At 31.2% G+C, this 17,589-nt stretch overlaps 1 protein-coding gene across 1 annotated transcript; it reads right to left on the bottom strand.

Moving 5' to 3' along the window:
- Positions 1-7,246: 7,246 nt before the first annotated feature.
- On the bottom strand, positions 7,247-9,760 carry LOC126839522 (uncharacterized). The gene is made up of 2 exons (XM_050574874.1): positions 9,308-9,760; positions 7,247-8,413 (listed from the first exon to the last, which is right to left on the bottom strand). The coding sequence occupies exons 1-2, from the start codon at positions 9,739-9,741 to the stop codon at positions 7,516-7,518; spliced, it is 1,332 nt and encodes a 443-aa protein (XP_050430831.1). The 5' UTR covers positions 9,742-9,760; the 3' UTR covers positions 7,247-7,515.
- Between the last annotated feature and the right edge of the window lie 7,829 nt (positions 9,761-17,589).

Below are 17,589 nucleotides of genomic sequence, written 5' to 3'. Positions count from 1 at the left end.
TTAAGCGGCTACGTGTAATAAGATCACACGAGTTCATTTTTTTTTACATATTAGTGGAAAAAACGCGCTGTACAAATATGTGGATATGGCATCAGCATCAAAATTTATCTGTTGGTCTGGCTACGCGTTTTTTTACCTTGGAATCTAGTGTAACTTTTATGCGGAGCCTAGAAGCCAATGGTTTTACTATGATGTCAGCTTTTTTTATAGTCTGCACCTTTTTCATCGTGTAGCGATTCTACATATAAAGCAGAATTGTTTTTAAGTTGATTCTTTGAGAGGGTAAAATAGGAATAATTCACTGCTTCACCCTTAAAATCAGGTGGGAGGGGACCTGACGAGTTTTCATATTTTATATTAAGTATAATTTCGAGAAAAATGGTCGGATCGAGTTTGAACCCATTAGGAATGTTTTTTTATATCAATTAACTGTCCTAAATCTTAGTGCAAACATACACAGTTATGTAAATTTTTTTACATTCTTTTGTTTCGCCGGCAACGTTATTCCGTATTCGGTTAATACTTTATAGGTTATTGAATATTTTTACGGGCTTAGATCTTGTAATTGTAAATTTTCTCATTCTTCAACGTTTCTGTCACCACTCCCCGAAATAACTATTTTTCAGAAAATAATAAATAATATCAATTTGAAACGTATCGTTTATCTCAACTTGCCAAAAACAATGTTGCTAAACACTTGTCAAGAACCCACGCCAAGGATATAAAATTTGGTGCAGAAGTATGAAAACTTATGCTTGAAGGAGTTGATGTACTTGCTGTGGCCAATAACACCAATGACGTAGCAGGTGATGGTACTACTGAATTAAAAATTAAAGATATCAAAGCAGATGATTTTGGTCAAGGTAGTAGTCATTACCAAAGATTAAGCACTACTACCAAAAGGTAAAGGCATACAATCTAAAGTAGCACGTCGTGTTGAACAAATCCGAGATCAAATTAAAGATACTACATCCGATTAGAGAAGAGAATATTTATACGAAAAAGAGAAGTTGCAAGAACGTTTTGCTAGGTTAGCTGTTCTAAAAGTCGGTGGTAGTAGTGAAGTGGAAGTTAACGAAAAAAGAGATCGCGTAAATGATGCTTTAAATACAACTCGCGCTGCAGTTGAAGAATGTATTGTTCCTGAAGGTGGAACTGCTCTCATCCGTTGTTCTAGTGTTTTAGACAGTATTAATACTGATAGTGTCTAATGATGATCAAAAAATTGGGGTTGAAATTATACGCAAAGCTTTAACTATGCCATGCAATCTTTAATTTGTGCTCGGATTTGTTCAGCACTACGTTTTACTTCAGATTGTATATAAAACGGCAGTCGTAGAATTACCGAAAAATGATGAACCATTACCAGAAGGTGGAATGGGAGGCATGATATAGGAAGAATACATGCCAAGCAACCAAGACTGACATTTATTTTCCTACTGTAGTTTTTATATTATTTTCAATGTTGTATTTTATAAGAATCAAATTTATTAGTGAAAAAAAACTATTGCTTTATATACATTATAAATAAAAATATATTTACAGTTTTAGAATATATATTAAGAATGGAATATATGTTCCATTCGGACATGTACTAGACATTATATATTGCATAGATATTTATTAGATACAAATTGTACAAATCGATTTATAAGGGCATCTAGTTTATTCCAACAATAAAAAAGTAATTGTTTTATCCCAAACTTTATTGTCATTAAAATAAAAATTACTATCAATAAAAAAAAAAAAAATAATAATAGTAAACATAATAATAAAAAAAGTAATAGAATAAAAGTATAGAAATAATAATAGACAATAAGTATAGTAAAATTTGTTAAAAAACATTTAACAATCTTTTTAGCTTGAGTCTATTATCAAAAAAGAATAAATAGGGAGTCATTATAGTTATGTCTTTACTTAGAGGGGATATTCTACATTGGCTTTCAATATTTGTAGTGGGCAGCTAACAATTGTTTAATTTGTAAGCAACTGTTCTAATAAATCTTTGAATTTTCTCAATTTTGCCAACTAAGCCAGTTTGCCGAGGGTTCCAAACCACTGAGCCAAACTCTAAAACACACTTCAGCAAAATAGAGAATTCTAAAACACGCATAGTTCATATCAGCATAGCTCTGTTTAATGAGACCTATGTTGCTGACTTCTCTTGTACAGATTGCATCTATATGACGATTAAAATGCAAGTCAGACGATAAGATTATACCAAGGTCTTTAACCTCACTAAAAAAATTACAATTCTTAAAAACTGTTTTAATATCATTAATAAATATTAAAAATGTCAAAAGGGAATAGGATAAATGACATCAACTTGGTTACCATTACAGTCAGAGTTACTAGATGTGAGTAGAAGATACTTTCAATGGATTTCGATTTTCTAAAACTATGTTGATTGTCAATGAAGATATGTTTAAAATGTATTGGTAATATATGCTCAACTAGTTTTTCAAAGAATTTAGGTAGGGAACTGAGTTTAGCAATTGGACGAAAATTAGTTATTGCAGCTCTGGCTCCAGCTTTCCGAATTGGAGTGACAAAACTTTGTTTCCACACTTTTGGGAATATACCTGATTTTAAATATAGCATGAACAACTTATGGATTGGGATTGCTAGTGCACACTGTTATTTATTTAACAATAGCGATAGAATGTAATCAGGTTAGGTTAAGTAAAATAATACATAACCCAAAAAAACAGATTCAGTGCCTTACCTACATAATATTTGTACAGCAAGTCTTTTCCACTAAAACAAAAAACTCGTGGGATGTTATTACACAAAGCCGCTTAGGAAGTTCGCACAGTATCAAGTAAAAAGTCTCACGATGATGAAACTACGTCTTGCCTTTTTGGTAATTTCCAGTTGTACTTTAATGTACCATGTCACGTGTAACGTGGGTGTGTATAAAATTCCGGAGACGAGTTCAAATGTGGACGTCGAGTCGATAGTGCCTGCATGTTTTACGGACAGTGTGGATGATTACGTCAAACAGAGTGGGCATCAAACCGTCAAAGGAGAACAGATAAATCCTAACGAAAACGGGCAAATATTCAAACTGATCGTCTCCCAAATACTGGACGAAACGTTGAAACTACTCGACAAATTCACCGTCTTAGTAGTGGCGATGATCGAAAAAAACAAGACTGCCACGTCACTAGAATTCGTCATAGATTATATTGACCAAAATATTTTCAAGTTGTCTGGCTGTTTAGATTTTCTGTTCGACAACGCAGCCGACGTGACGGATGTGTTGACCGGGTAAATAAATCACTTTGAATTTACTAACGCGGGCCTGATTTTGAATATAGTGTTTATTAACACAGATGTTGGCCTCCTTTGTTTTGGCACTACGCAGGCAACCAATTGGTATCAAACATCTTGGTTTTATATAATATAATAACACGTTAGATTATTAGTTAAATGTTTCAATGTGGTTACTGAGAAATAAACGTTGGCAATTCGAGTACATATGTTTTTTGTTTTAATTCAAAGTAATAACAAAAAACAATGTTCCTGATAATGCATTTCGAAATTTGCAAGTTATTGATAATAAATGGAAAATTTTAAAAATACATAATTCATTCACATTTTTTTTGGATATAAATTAAAATTGAATTTTTCTCTTCGTATTACTATTACCATAATATGTCATACCTGTTAGATGTACTGACTACAAAAACCAATGGGCAATAACTCATAAATGTTAAAAATCATTGTGCATAAAACCTTCACCTTTATCCGATCTCAAATTAAAATTTTTGATTTAATTTACAATTTGAGATTTTGTTAAGTTGTCTAACTACAATAATAAAAAAGCATAACTTCCAAAAGTACCCGCTACAATTATAATCGGGCAACAAATTATAAACGTGACACGAATAATTTGAATAAGAAAATGTTTTATTGTCTACGATAATAAGTATTAAATAGTACATATTTTGTTTACAGTTATATATTCTACAGCGATTTCAAATATATCTTCAAATCCTACTACGGGGAATATTACACTTACAACAATATCGGTAATGTTATGTTTTTTCGAATCAAGAAGCAACAATGGCTGGATTACTTGCAACGAGTGCCGGCAGAGGAAACGTACCAGCAGCTATACACGGAAGTAGAACAGTCCTTAGAAGACATTTCTAAAACTTACCAGCAGCTGCATGAAAAATCAAATGAGTGGTTGTCGCCCCAGTGTTTGAAATGGAGATACTTATTTGAATCCAACTCGATGGTCGTAGATTATTTCAAGGTTACAGTTATTGACAATGAAAATCCGTATAATCAATATTTAGAAGTCGTGCGTGAATTCAATTCGGTAAAAGTGATGGATTTTTATGTTAAAGTAGGAAAGTCGCTGGACAACGTTGTCTTCCAAATGGCAATCGACATGAAGAATTCGTTGTTGAATCTAATATTGCGACTCGACGTAGACGTTTCAACCAGAGACAACAGTTTAACACAGCTTGGCCTAGCTTACCATTTCGTAGACTCTTTCTTAAAGTCGGTAATTTGTTACGAAAAACGGATGACTTACGGTAAACGACTTAAGAGTTCTACACAATTACTCAGCAGCCCGATAATTAAAGTGCTAGAGGATTTCATTAACTATTGCAAGAAATACGATCCAACAACCTTCCCCAACACTGTGGCACCATTTTTAGAGCAATTAGAAAAAAGTTTCAAAAAGCATGTTCCGGGTATCGTACTTGATTTGTCAACGATTACTAAAACACTAAGTGAAGATGGCAGCACTCAAATAAGTCTCATCGGTAAAATGGAGAAAATTGAGAAGGCTATCGGTGTGCTGCTCGACGACACATCAACCCAAAAAAATTAATTTAATACAATTTCTAGTTTCTATTAAGATTTCAATACACAATTATATACAATTTATTTTTTTCAATTTAAATAATTTTAAACATGCATTGTTAACTAGTTTCTCAACTTGTTAATCGTTTAATATTCTTCAAACAGTAAAAGTAATTATGTAATATCTTCACTATAAATATTAAATAAAAACACCAAAAAATGATGATAAAATATATTTTAATGTCATTTCTGTTCTCAATTTTTTCAAAAGTGAATAGTTTCTTTTGGTTTATTTCATTAAATCAAAGGAAACTTTCATATAACTTATACTTTTTAACTTAGCTGAGCGGATGTCATACAAACTAATACTACAGATTACTCTCGACGGTTTTGGTAACTGAAGTTAAACAAATTAAACTATGATTAAATAATAGTTTCTAAATAATTTACTATAATAATCAAAATTTTTTATTGATTCAAAAAGAGTTACTTAAAAAAGAGTTGTGGACTGAAGTTTATACTTGTAATGGTGTAAATAACAGTATAAATATTTCTCTTGACAAAGTTAATACATTTGTTATTATATCAATAAAAACAAGATTTATAAACTCTATAAGTGACAAATTTAAAGAGTGGATGACGGCTGGCCTGCTTTGCTCGGTACACACTAATCAAACAATAAACTTTGAGAGTTAAAAAACATCCTGATAATATTAAAACTATTTTCGTATTATAAGTACTATAAAAATAGGTTGAAACTATTTTACGAGCTGCAAAGATAATTTATTATACAAATAAACAAACCAATTTAACAAGGTATCGTTTAGTCCAAAATTCACATGGAAATTAATCAGAGAGTTTTTAGATAGGAATGATACGGTTAGAACAATTTAAGTAAAATATAATATTATTAATGTCCAAAAATGAAATTATGTCTAAAATATTTAATACATTTTTTACAAAACTATTGGTGAGAATCTAGTTTTTTTAATGATAAAATCAAAGAATCTTATGTTTCTTAGATTATATTATATAACTTTAAAGATGATACTGCTGTGGAAATTAATTGTGTCTCGGTTAAGGTTGTAAAACTTGCGGTAGACAGTATTATAAGCCTTCTGACATACATATTTTTCCTGAAAAACTTAGGCTTGCAGTATTTATAAGAAAAATTTGACTCCTTTTCAAGCATCAGTTTAGTTCCAGACCGGGTTTAGGAACAGCAAATGCTCTTGGAAATTGTATGAACTTTTTTTTATATCATAATTCAGTATTAGATGTAAAGAGGATTAAGTTAAAAACGAAAATTTGTCTGAGAATTCCTTTTAGATTTTTTATGAAACAGACCATACTATAATATTTACTTTTGAAAAAAGTTAAGAGTAGCAAAGATATTATTACATACCTATTTTAATACAATTTATCTGAATTTTTATTTTATATTCATCCATGGTCAGACATAGGAATATAAAATAATTATATGTAAGGCATCAGCATTAAATTGTATCTGTTGGTTAAGTCACGTGCTCTTTCGTTTGGCATTTTTCATTTTTTCGGAATACATTGTAACTGATATGTGAAGCTAAGAAGGATTGAGTCGATATCCATAAGGAATATCTTTTATATAAAAGCACACCATTAACGGTAGTGGTTTAAAATTTAAATTTTAACTATTTAATCTATTCAAGATTTTATTGTTTCCTGTGTTTTTTAGCCATAAATTCAAAACCTTTTAGTAGAAAATTTGTCATGAGATGGGCTCATATGTGTCCATAACATATTGAACGGGGCGAAAAATGAGGACTACAGTTTTTTTTAATATTAGAAAATTTAGTCAAATGATTGTTATATTTATGATTTTTAGGTTTTACTGGCTTAACCGTAATGGACAGGCATTAAACAGATTTACATAAATGTGTATGGTTACGCCAAGATCCCCCACACTTACCTTACTCTCGCATCTTCAAGCAACTCTATAAACTGTTATTTAGGATTTATCTTTGAAAGTTTAGAAACACTCTGATAACGTTAAAGTTGTTTCGTTATTATAAAAATTAATTAACAACTGTCATACAAGCTGCAAAGTTATAGTGCGGTATCGTTTTGTCCAACACTTACAGGAAGGATAATTAGAGAGAAAATGAACTATTTTGTTCCAGACCGGATTTGAGAACGAAAAATGCATTATACTCTTTAGTAATAACGCTCTCGACAACGGTACAAACTTTTCATTCATAATTCAGTATGAGATGTGAAGTGGATTAATTTAAAAAGGAAAACTTAACTGAATTTCCTTCGGCTTAATATTTTGAACCAGATCATACAATGATATTTACTTTTAAAAGAATTGAGAACAGCAAAGATATTACATGTTTGACTACAATTTTTCTGCGTTTTTATTTAATACTTATACATGGTCAGACATAGGAATATTAAATAATTAATTTTACTGTTTACAGAATATTGAACGATTAACAAGTTAAGGAGAAATTAGTGTGAAAATATATGTTGCAAATTATTTTATGTTAAATGGGGAAAAAGAGTTTATACATGTATTTCAATTTAACTAATTACTAATAAGATAAAATCTAAATAAAAACTGAACATTGTATTTATTTTAATATATCGATGGTCCTTTTTTATCTAAAAATAGACCATCAAGCTGTTTTTAAACAAACGTACGGATCCTATTTATCTAAAACGACCAGACGTTTCTTCAAGCAGCTTTGTCATTACTTCCATATGCATCACCATGTTGTCGATGATATTCATTTGAGTGATGGAACCTTGCATCAACTTGGTGGTAATCCTTGCCGTATCGAGTTCGATACCTGGAAAATGCTTTCCGTAAATTGTCTTGAATACTTGTAAAAACTCCGCCACTGTGTTGGGGAAGTTGATTGAATTGTATGTCTTACAATAGTTAACGTATTCCTGTAGCACTTGAACTTCCGGGGTACTTTCTAATGTTTCTGAACTCTTAAGTCGTTTACTGTAAGACATCCAATTATGGAAATAATGTACCGACTTTAAGAAATTTTCTACGCATTCGATAGCTAGGCTGATCTGTCTAAAGCTGTTGTCTCTGTTTGAAAAGTCTGCGATGAGTCGCAATATGAGATTAAAAAACGCTTTCATCATGTCGGTGGCCGTTTCCATGATGATACCGTTCAGCGCTATTCCAATATTAACATAAAAATCCATCACTTTCACCGAATCGAACTCACGCGCAATTTGTAAATATTGATCGTATACACTTTCATTGTCTTCGACTGGAAGTTCTTTAAAAAGATTTGCGAAACTCGTGTTAGATTCTAATAATTTTGTCCACTTTAAACTCTGGGGCGACAACCACTCGGTGGAATTTCCAACCGTCTGTCGGTAAACTTTATAAATGTCTTCCAAGGACTCTTCCACATCCGTGTATAAGTCTTGGTACGTTTCCACTGTCGGCACTCGTTGCAAGTACATCAGCCATTGTTGCTGGTCCATTCGAACCAACATCATTTCAGTAATGTTCTGGTAAGTGTAATATCCCCCGTTGTAGGTTTTGAACAAATGATATTTGAAACCACTGTAGAAAATATACCTGTAAAGAAAATGTTTAGGATTTAATAATTATTCATGTGAACGGTAAAACATTTTCATGTAACATGCAACATTTGCAATAATTCAGTGCATAACAGTTGTATATCATAGTTGTAGTAATACGTTCAGAAGAAAAATCTCAAATTTTTATTTAAATCAAAATGTCAATTTTGTTTGAAAACTTTTTCATCAACATAACAAGAATGCGGTTTTTCTTACTTTTGATTTTTTGTAAAAAAAAATGCAATTTATTTGAATTCAGATTAACCGAAATGAAAAATGTAATTTATAATCCAACGCGATATTATATTGTCTACTGTATGAAACCAAAATTGAAGACACCTACATGGGGCCAGTACCAGGAGGCGTACAGCTGTGTCATTAAACACAAAAATCCAAATTTTCTAAGTTTCAAAATCGTGGGACGACAATGCAAAACGTACTATTGGCAAAATTTAAATGTTTAGAAAACGAACTATTTACTCATAGAATCAAAACGTACTATTTTCTACGGATTCGATATGGAAAAGGAAAATTAGTAGATACTAAATAATATTATAGATTTGTATAAGTTACTTGAATTTCAAAATTTTTTTTCACAATACATTTTAATAAAAAAAAAGTGTTTTTACCTTAATTTAGTGTTGATATATTTAAACTTATTTAGCTTAAATCATATAATAAAAATCAAAAATCTAATATTTTTCGAAATCGAATGTTGGAAAAATTACAGTCAAACCACACTATTTCCAACGATCAAAGCAAAATCGACTATTGGTGGAAAATAGTACGTTTTGATGCAATTATATTGAATATTAGTATGGAAGTATGACAAATAAATGTCTAAATACTTTCACCAACAACACTTAAGTAAATTGCAAGTGGTTTATATTACCCGGTCAACGCATCCGTCACGTTGGCTCCGTTGTCGAACAGAAATTCCAAACAGCCACTCAACTTGGAAATTCTAAGTTCAATATAATCCAAAACGAACTCTAGCGACGGCCTGGTCTTGTTTCTTTCGACCATCGCCACTACCAGGACGGTGAATTTGTCGAGAACTCTCATCGTTTCGTCCAGTACTTTGGAGACGATCAGTTTGAAGAGTCCCGGGTTTCTTTTTGGGTTTATCTTTGTTCCTCTGACGGGTTGATGCCCTTCCCGTCTGACGTAAGCATCTACACTTTGCATAAATCTTTCAGGCACGATCGACTTGACGTCTACTTTTGAATTCGTCTCGGCAAGTTTGTACACACCATCGTGACACGCGACACGGTGCGTTAAAGTGTAACTGGAAATTATTAAGAAGAAGGCAAGACGGAGTTTCATCGTGGTGGTACTCTTAACTAGATCGTCTGTGAACTTACTAAACGGCTACGTGTAATAACACCAGTGTTCTTTTCACAATCGATTAAAAAAAAAAAAAAACAGTGTACAAATATGAGAGGCATTATAGGAGACTTATTGTTTTATAAGCCATTTAGTTGAATAATATTACAAGGCGTATTATGATGAAATCAACTACCATTATTACTTTATAAATTAAAAAAAAATTGTTATAAATTAACTACGTGCTAAAAATAATTTTATAATATCCATTTGAATGATTAATGTAAAGCTAATATTACTTAATCAATTAACTTGATGCAATAAAAAAAAAACTTAATTGTTTTTATCCGTCTGCACAACTCATTCTACCTTAGATTTCGAATGCTAAACATTGTCATGCCAATCAATTATTAAACCAATACTATAATTATCTGTTGGATAATACACATTGTAATGTGATCCATTTTTTAATCAATCCCGTACGGTTAACAGAAAATAAAAGTCTTAGCTTTTTACATAGATTTTTTTTTATCTACTTGTGTGGGGTTTTTCTGTCATTCTAGATGACAGAATTTGTGAAAAACGTTTTTTCGAAGCATCGACAATAATTTTTTTTCAAATACTCAAAACTACCAGTTCGACCATGTTGTAAAAATTTGAATTGCATTACAGTAATAGCTGTTGATGCCAGAAATTCGGACACCGGGCTCGGCTATTACATGATAAAAAATTACTTTCTCGGTTAGGTGGCTATGCGGATAGGTCGTTGCATTGAATGGCGATAAAATGAATTGGCGACGAATCCCGGTGCATTGTCACGGTACCGTCGATTGTCACAGGAGGGACAGGAGTTAAGAATTTCGGTGTTTTCTTGAACACCGCACAGCCGGGCAGATGGTGCAAACGGGTTGACCGTTTCCGCGTTTGTCGGTCCAAAGGGGTTTTTGCGCAGATGTCGGCGTTTTTGTTGGGTAACAGTGGCCGGTCAGTGAAGGGGCAGCCGACCGGGGAAGGACTGAGAGAGATAGAGTGAGAGTGAGAGATGTACTTATCCGTTTGCCGGACAATAGGCAAAAGACCTATCCCGCACGTTGCCCGGGCACGAGGTTCATCATTGTCCTCCGGCTCGGTCCATTGTCACGTCCGTTGACCGCCGGTCGACATGCACATTACCCCGTTTCCCGCAATTCGCCGAATTCGCAACGACCATATATTATTGTACAGGGTGGTCGATTTAACGTAGCACACAGGCCCGCGGAGAAGAGGGAAAGGCAACGAGAAGAGTGGCAGCGATTGCCATAAAAGGTTGGAATACATTCGTCTAAAAGTTAGAAGTCCAGACCTTTTAAAGACTCTGAAAGCCCCGTCGGAATTGGCTGTTTCTGCTTGGTTGCTGACATTTTCTTAGAGCCCGAACAAGTTGTTTAGGATGATTTGAACAGCTTCTCTAGCGCTGAACTTGCTGCAAGACACTTATGTAGTGTAATACAGTGTTCATCGTCAAATCGATCACCCTGTATTGCATACACACCACCAGAGAGGCGACCGACCCCAGCCAGTCCAAGTCTCTTTGCGGACGCCCTTTTCGGCCGAGGAGCCTGCAATGTGTACGGTCATTATTGTCATTATCGTTATTATATTATTATGTTCGGTCATAACGACGCGGACCAACAACGCTGGCCTGTATCTTTTGTGTCGATTATAATATATTATTATTGTCATCGGTCACTGCCTGCGTTTAATACCGCAAATGGTCACAGTGGTCTCTTAGCTTCGCCAAAATATTATACGAATGCCTCTACATCTTCTTCTTCTTTTGTTATCAATCCTCAGATTGATTTATAGTCTTTCTCCGTTCATTTCTGCCCGTCTGCTTTTATTTTAAGTTTCAAAAACGAATCGCATACATTTTATCCTTCAGGATAGGTTTTATACATTTTAGGATAGGTTTTCTTAATATCGTTACCCTATTCTATAATCAAACAAATCCAACGAAAAAGCACAAGTAAAACAATTTTTATTGTCACTACAAGCTCTTTCAGTCCAATCATAATTTTGTTAGTTTCTACAATTATTGGACTTTAGGCAGGCCAAAAATGACTATTCGTTAACTAATTTATCATCAATTATCTCACAGACAGCACAAAAATAATGAAAGTGTGGACACATAATTAATCACGAACGGTCAATAAACTAATATGGAATTTAGAGAATTCTGAGCTCAAATAAATAAATTATCGTTTTCATCTAATCAGCTCAAATTTGATTTGCTATAGCATTCCAACATTAATATGAGTAGGTAAAATATATAGCTTTAAGTTGGGCGAATAATCTTGAGTATACATTCCAAGTATGTACGCGAAATCACACCGGTTGTTATAATTTCTTCGTTTAAAGAGAATATTTTAGAATATTGTAAGTGTTTTTTTGCGAAAATCGCTTTCTTCTAATGGTATTAAAACCTTATTCGATTATAACTTACGTTGAAATAAAACTTTGGCTCTCCTACGGTTATGTGTACAATGTAAAAAAAAAATAATAATACCATACTTTTATAGAAACGCAAACATGTGTAGCGTCAAAAATGTCAGCAATATTATTACAATCTTATGCATCAGCTTTTTATGAGTAGTAGGTATGTGGAAAAATAATTTAGTACCTATATTATAAAATTGAAAAAAAGGTATTTGTACATGTTAAAAAAAAAGTTACCGACGGTTCTCTAAATACTGTTATTAAAAATATTCTCGAATATTATTACTGTTGTACACACTTTGGTCATTAAATATTAATAAAAAATTGTAAAAAACTGTTCGGTAGACACTTCGGAAAGCGACTTTGCGTTTTAGTCTTTATTTGTAAAAAAATTGACGCTTTCGGTTCCTCTTAAGTAATTACTATCGTTAAATTTTAAGCTGCTCAACTAGAACTTATGTCAAACAAGTCAATATTGCAATGACTTAGTTCACCTTTCTTTATACCATCAAAATTGTAATACGCCTACAATAATATAATTTATTTCAACTATGATATTTTATAACTGGTATTTACAAAAAAATTTTGAAATATCTATTTTGATGATAAAATTATAATGAACAGGATAGAGCTATACTATGTATGCCCATTGAGATTAGGTCCCTTAAAAATGGTCGTTTAACTGGTAAAAAAACATAATCATGAGGCCAAATTCTATTGTCTGGTATTTTTTTACGAAATACAGGATGATTGTCTTGAGTGGTTCAAGAAAAAATGATCACTCTGTATATTTAATTTTTGTGATTAATAACAATTGGTGGTTTAACAACTTACTAGATAGAGCCAAAACAAAAGTTAAACCAATTTGTGTCTTTATGCGTTTTAAATTTTGTTTTACAAACACTTCTGGTAAAATATGAATTGTAATCATGATTTTTATACTTACATTTGAAAACATATTACCCCAAACATATATTTTCAAAACTATACAAACATGTTTTCAAAAAAAACTTTAAAAATGAATTCATTGACATATTGACTCGAAATTTAATGTTTAAAAAATGTTTTTACACAGTTCCAATATTCAAATCATGTTTTGATTTAAATAATAATTGATTATTGTGATAATTGCGATAAGTTACTGTTTGTGTCCACTTAATTGAACGACCCTAAATTATAATAAAATATGCTTACTGATAAAACTGTGAAGATTTAAACAATATTTTTTCTACCACCACAGATTGTACGGGTTGAATTTATTTATGCTGAAAGTGCGAAACAATATGAAATCTCAATTTGTGTCGTTTTCAAAACTGTAGTAAAACAGGTCATAATAATTTTCTATAATGTTTTAGTTTTTATATCATAGTTTAATGCCAGTTAATAAGAAACTAGTAGGACGTATTATTTTATTTGTCATTCGTGTAAAACACATAACAAAATAATTTGAAACTTTAAAACTGTTTGCCTATTATTAATAATTTACAAATTTCAGATTGTTATCTTTGTACTTACTTACAATTAATTTTAATGTCGCCACAATTTTCCTCTTATATAATTCGTTTATTGCTTACTTCGTTTCCAAACTAGAATATATGATGAATTTTGATTTCTTTTTTAATATTTCGAAGAATACAGCCAAAAAAAAAATCTATTCTTAAATTTAAAAGTACTCCATGGCTATATTTTCAAAGGATTTTTTTGTAAAATGATGCCTTTTTTGATAATTTTGGATTGCAAAAAAAAAAAAAAAAATACTATCCCTGATGCTTATTTGACCATGTTAAGAATATATTTTCTCTAAATTCTTCAGTGTACTACAATTTTGATAGACAAGACTGTTTTTTTGTTTCATTCCCAAGATTTTGCATCGGTTAATTTTATACAAATATTTGTGACTTTTTGGAGAAAAAAAAATATTTTCATTTGAAAAAAGTCGGATACATAGTATGAAAAATAATTGCCAGATAAAACAGATAGATGGGGTGCATTTAAAAAAAAATTATAACAGTTACATTAAATATTTTGCTATACTGAACTGCTATCTAGCGGTTGAATTTTAAATAAAAGTATACATTTAGAGAACAATGTTTTTTGTGTATAATTTGCCAGAGTTGATTTTTGTTATTTGCGTTAACGCATCCATTTGAAGTCGATTTGGTGGTAATAAAAAAAAATTGTCCATCAAGTACCTACTAAAGAGCAAAAATATATAACAAACAAAAAATACCTAAAGCTATTTCATTTACTGTCCACAACGATATCATAAGAACGTTAAAAAATATTTAATAAAAATAACGACTAGTACCTTTAAACATGCCTCAAAATTACAAATAAAAACGAGCCAACCTCTTTTGCATAAATTTTATGAGTGTTGTTTTAACAAACACTGGACACATATAGTCAATCTGAAAAAGAAAGCTGTTGTTTGCTTTTATAAAACTAAATAATAAATTGTATCTTATCGAGGTTAATCGCCTAAGTCAGCATTTATAATTAAAACTACAATAACGATAGTAATACTTGTAATAACGAAAAATGATATTAGTGCAGTGTACAACCTTTGAACAGTAGATTGCGCATCTCATACCGAAATTCAGCTTGATAACAAAGCAGCATTTAATTCGAACAATACTAAATAAAACTTATTATATAATATCTACTGTGTAAAATGTACATACTCATAACTCATCTTTTACATAACAGTAGGAACACAAATTACTACTACAACTCTATTAATAATTTTAAAAAAATAACCCTTACATATTTTAATAATGTTGTGACTGTATATTTCTAAACGTGTCTCTAGCCTTTATTTTACAAAACCATTTTACAATTATTTACAATTAAAAATACTTGTTAAAAAAATAATGTGGGTAGATATCGAAAGTGACTTAAGGCGATTTAATAGAGTCTGTAAACATTTTATTAATCCGCCAAATTTCTTTTCAAGTTTAAAAAAATCATTATGTCAAGGTTTCGTCATCTTTTTTTGCTTTTTGGGCACAACAACAATTATCGTTTTTATTATAATATTAGTCTTCTCGATTCGACATTTACTTTCATCAAACCATATATTAATAATCATAAAAACTTAATTTTTCAATTCGGTTAGATCTTACAAATTGTCGACTACAGAAAATACTTAAAAGGGTCCGATTTCAGTAAAAAAAAAATTTTAAACAATGTAAATGTAAAGTAATGACTTTATTTTTTTCTAACGAAAATCCGTTTTTAATATAACCTATTCAAGAGGCCGACGAACTCTGATTATTTTACTGAATGGCAATTCCCGAACCTTCATACACATATAAGTAGTCCAAATTTTATAAGATTTTTTAACATAAATTTAACATACATAAACCATAAATAAATACTATGAATTGTAAACAAGAAATGTGTGTTCTTTCATCTGCAAAAAAAGTAGAGAAATCCAATTATGTTTTTTTTTTCAATCAAATAACATCAATTGTTTGGTTTTTACTCTACCAACTTTTAATGGCGTTTATGTATAATCCTATCGTTTAGCAGTTCCCTTTACAATTATTGTAGATAAATCAACTACATAGCCGGTAAACTTATTACATTATAATCGAAAACGATTTTAAGGCAACCGACAATTATTAAAAATAATATATTTTATTGTATGAAATCTAGCTGATAATCTCTTTAAAAAACATATTATCATTAACACACACAACGACTGCAACAAACTTAAATCAGTGACTTAATCTTTGAACCTAACGAGCGCATAAGAAAAATACTGTATTTTTTTTTTTATACAAGTAGGTATAAATAACGAATACAATTAGCCGATGTAGTCGGTCGGGGATTAAAAAAAAGGTAATTATTTTTGATACGGTTAACATGAGATTTAATTCGCTGGGACCCAATGGTATTTCCTGGCGAACCATTTATAAATTAAACTCGTTATATAACGTTAAACGTTCTGTCCAATTATCCGTGTCACGTGAGTCTATATGGGTTTTCTTGTTGGTTTTCTTTTGCCCATGCGCCGCCCAATATTCGTGTTCTTGTATTTTTTTCTTCTGTAAATTACCAAATGCCTAATGTCACGTCATTTGCATGACTTCGATTGAACGTTTATTTTTCCGTGTACCGACCGATACTAAAGTAGTACTTGAAAAAAATAACAAAAGTAGGTTGTTTTCGGTATTTTCATATTTTGCCACAAGTATAAAGGCACACGTTCAGGGTCTTAGGGAGTTAAGACGCTAGCATTTTTTATTTAAGTCCTGACATGGTATTTTTTAGAGACAGGGGCATTTTTTTTTTTTGCACAGAGAAAATTCAGAAAAGACTGTTTCTGGTAAGTTCTACAAAAAGACACCGTCGCTGTTATTTACCAAATAACAATATTACTGTGTTTTCATTAAAATGTTGTCGGTTCGTTAACATATTTAAAATATTCTCAATTCACGTTTTACCACTATTTTAACTGTTTTTTTTTTTAATGTAAGAAAATTAAATTATAGAAAATAATATCATTATGATATTGGGCAAACAAATAAGATAATATTGGAAAATATATTTTCACATTACTTAACCGCAACATTTTGTCAACAACCATTCATCTCCTACCAAACAAACTTTGTGATAGCTTTTTGAAAACATTTATATGGGGTTTTTATTTTTGGATTGCTCTTCTTGGAGTCAGTGAGTGTATTTTTGAACTCATTCTAAAATATTATGATCACAATAATGTTAACTATAATTATGTGGTTTTTTTTTTTTATTAAACTTTTATTCAACTTCGACATTGGTTACAGAATCAGAATTATTACATTGATCAACGATAAATATTATTTACTATACTTTATTCTATTATGTTATATAATACTATTTGCAAATCATTATTTTTTTTTGTACAAATCGTTTTTTTTTTTTAAGAATTGTAACATTTTGTACACATATTTGTTTTATGATTGTCAACACTATGAATATTATGAAACGAAAAACACCAATGACCCGAATCAATATTATTATGCTTGTTGATTTAGTAAAAGAGCAACCTAATACAAAGGATTAATACTGATCGCATACACTGATCTAGTTGGAAAATATACATTTTCATAAATAATAATCTGGTGGTTGGACGCATTAATCTGATTCGAATAGGTTAAACAAATACAGACACCCTCCTCCCTCATCCCGTCCAAGTCCCCAAAATAATCCCCGAGACACTGTTTTCGAAGAATTCCACGCCGGGATGTTTAAAAAAAAAAAAAAAAATATATGTCCAAGTACGACGCTGTATTATGTCTGCGGTTTGAATTACTTTCGAAGAAAACTCTAATAATAATTATTGCACTGTTGTTGTGTGGATACAGTGAATCACTATCGGTAAAGCAT

The sequence above is a fragment of the Adelges cooleyi genome, unplaced genomic scaffold (genome assembly GCF_023614345.1).
Source record: "Adelges cooleyi isolate 19-005CV unplaced genomic scaffold, UGA_ACOO_1.1 ACOO_flye_CR_arks_rails_tigmint_CR_PRNA_306, whole genome shotgun sequence".
In the NCBI taxonomy this organism is placed as follows: Eukaryota; Metazoa; Arthropoda; class Insecta; order Hemiptera; family Adelgidae; genus Adelges; species Adelges cooleyi.
Note: the sequence above shows the minus strand (reverse complement) of the source record. Positions and strands in the feature narration are given on the sequence as shown.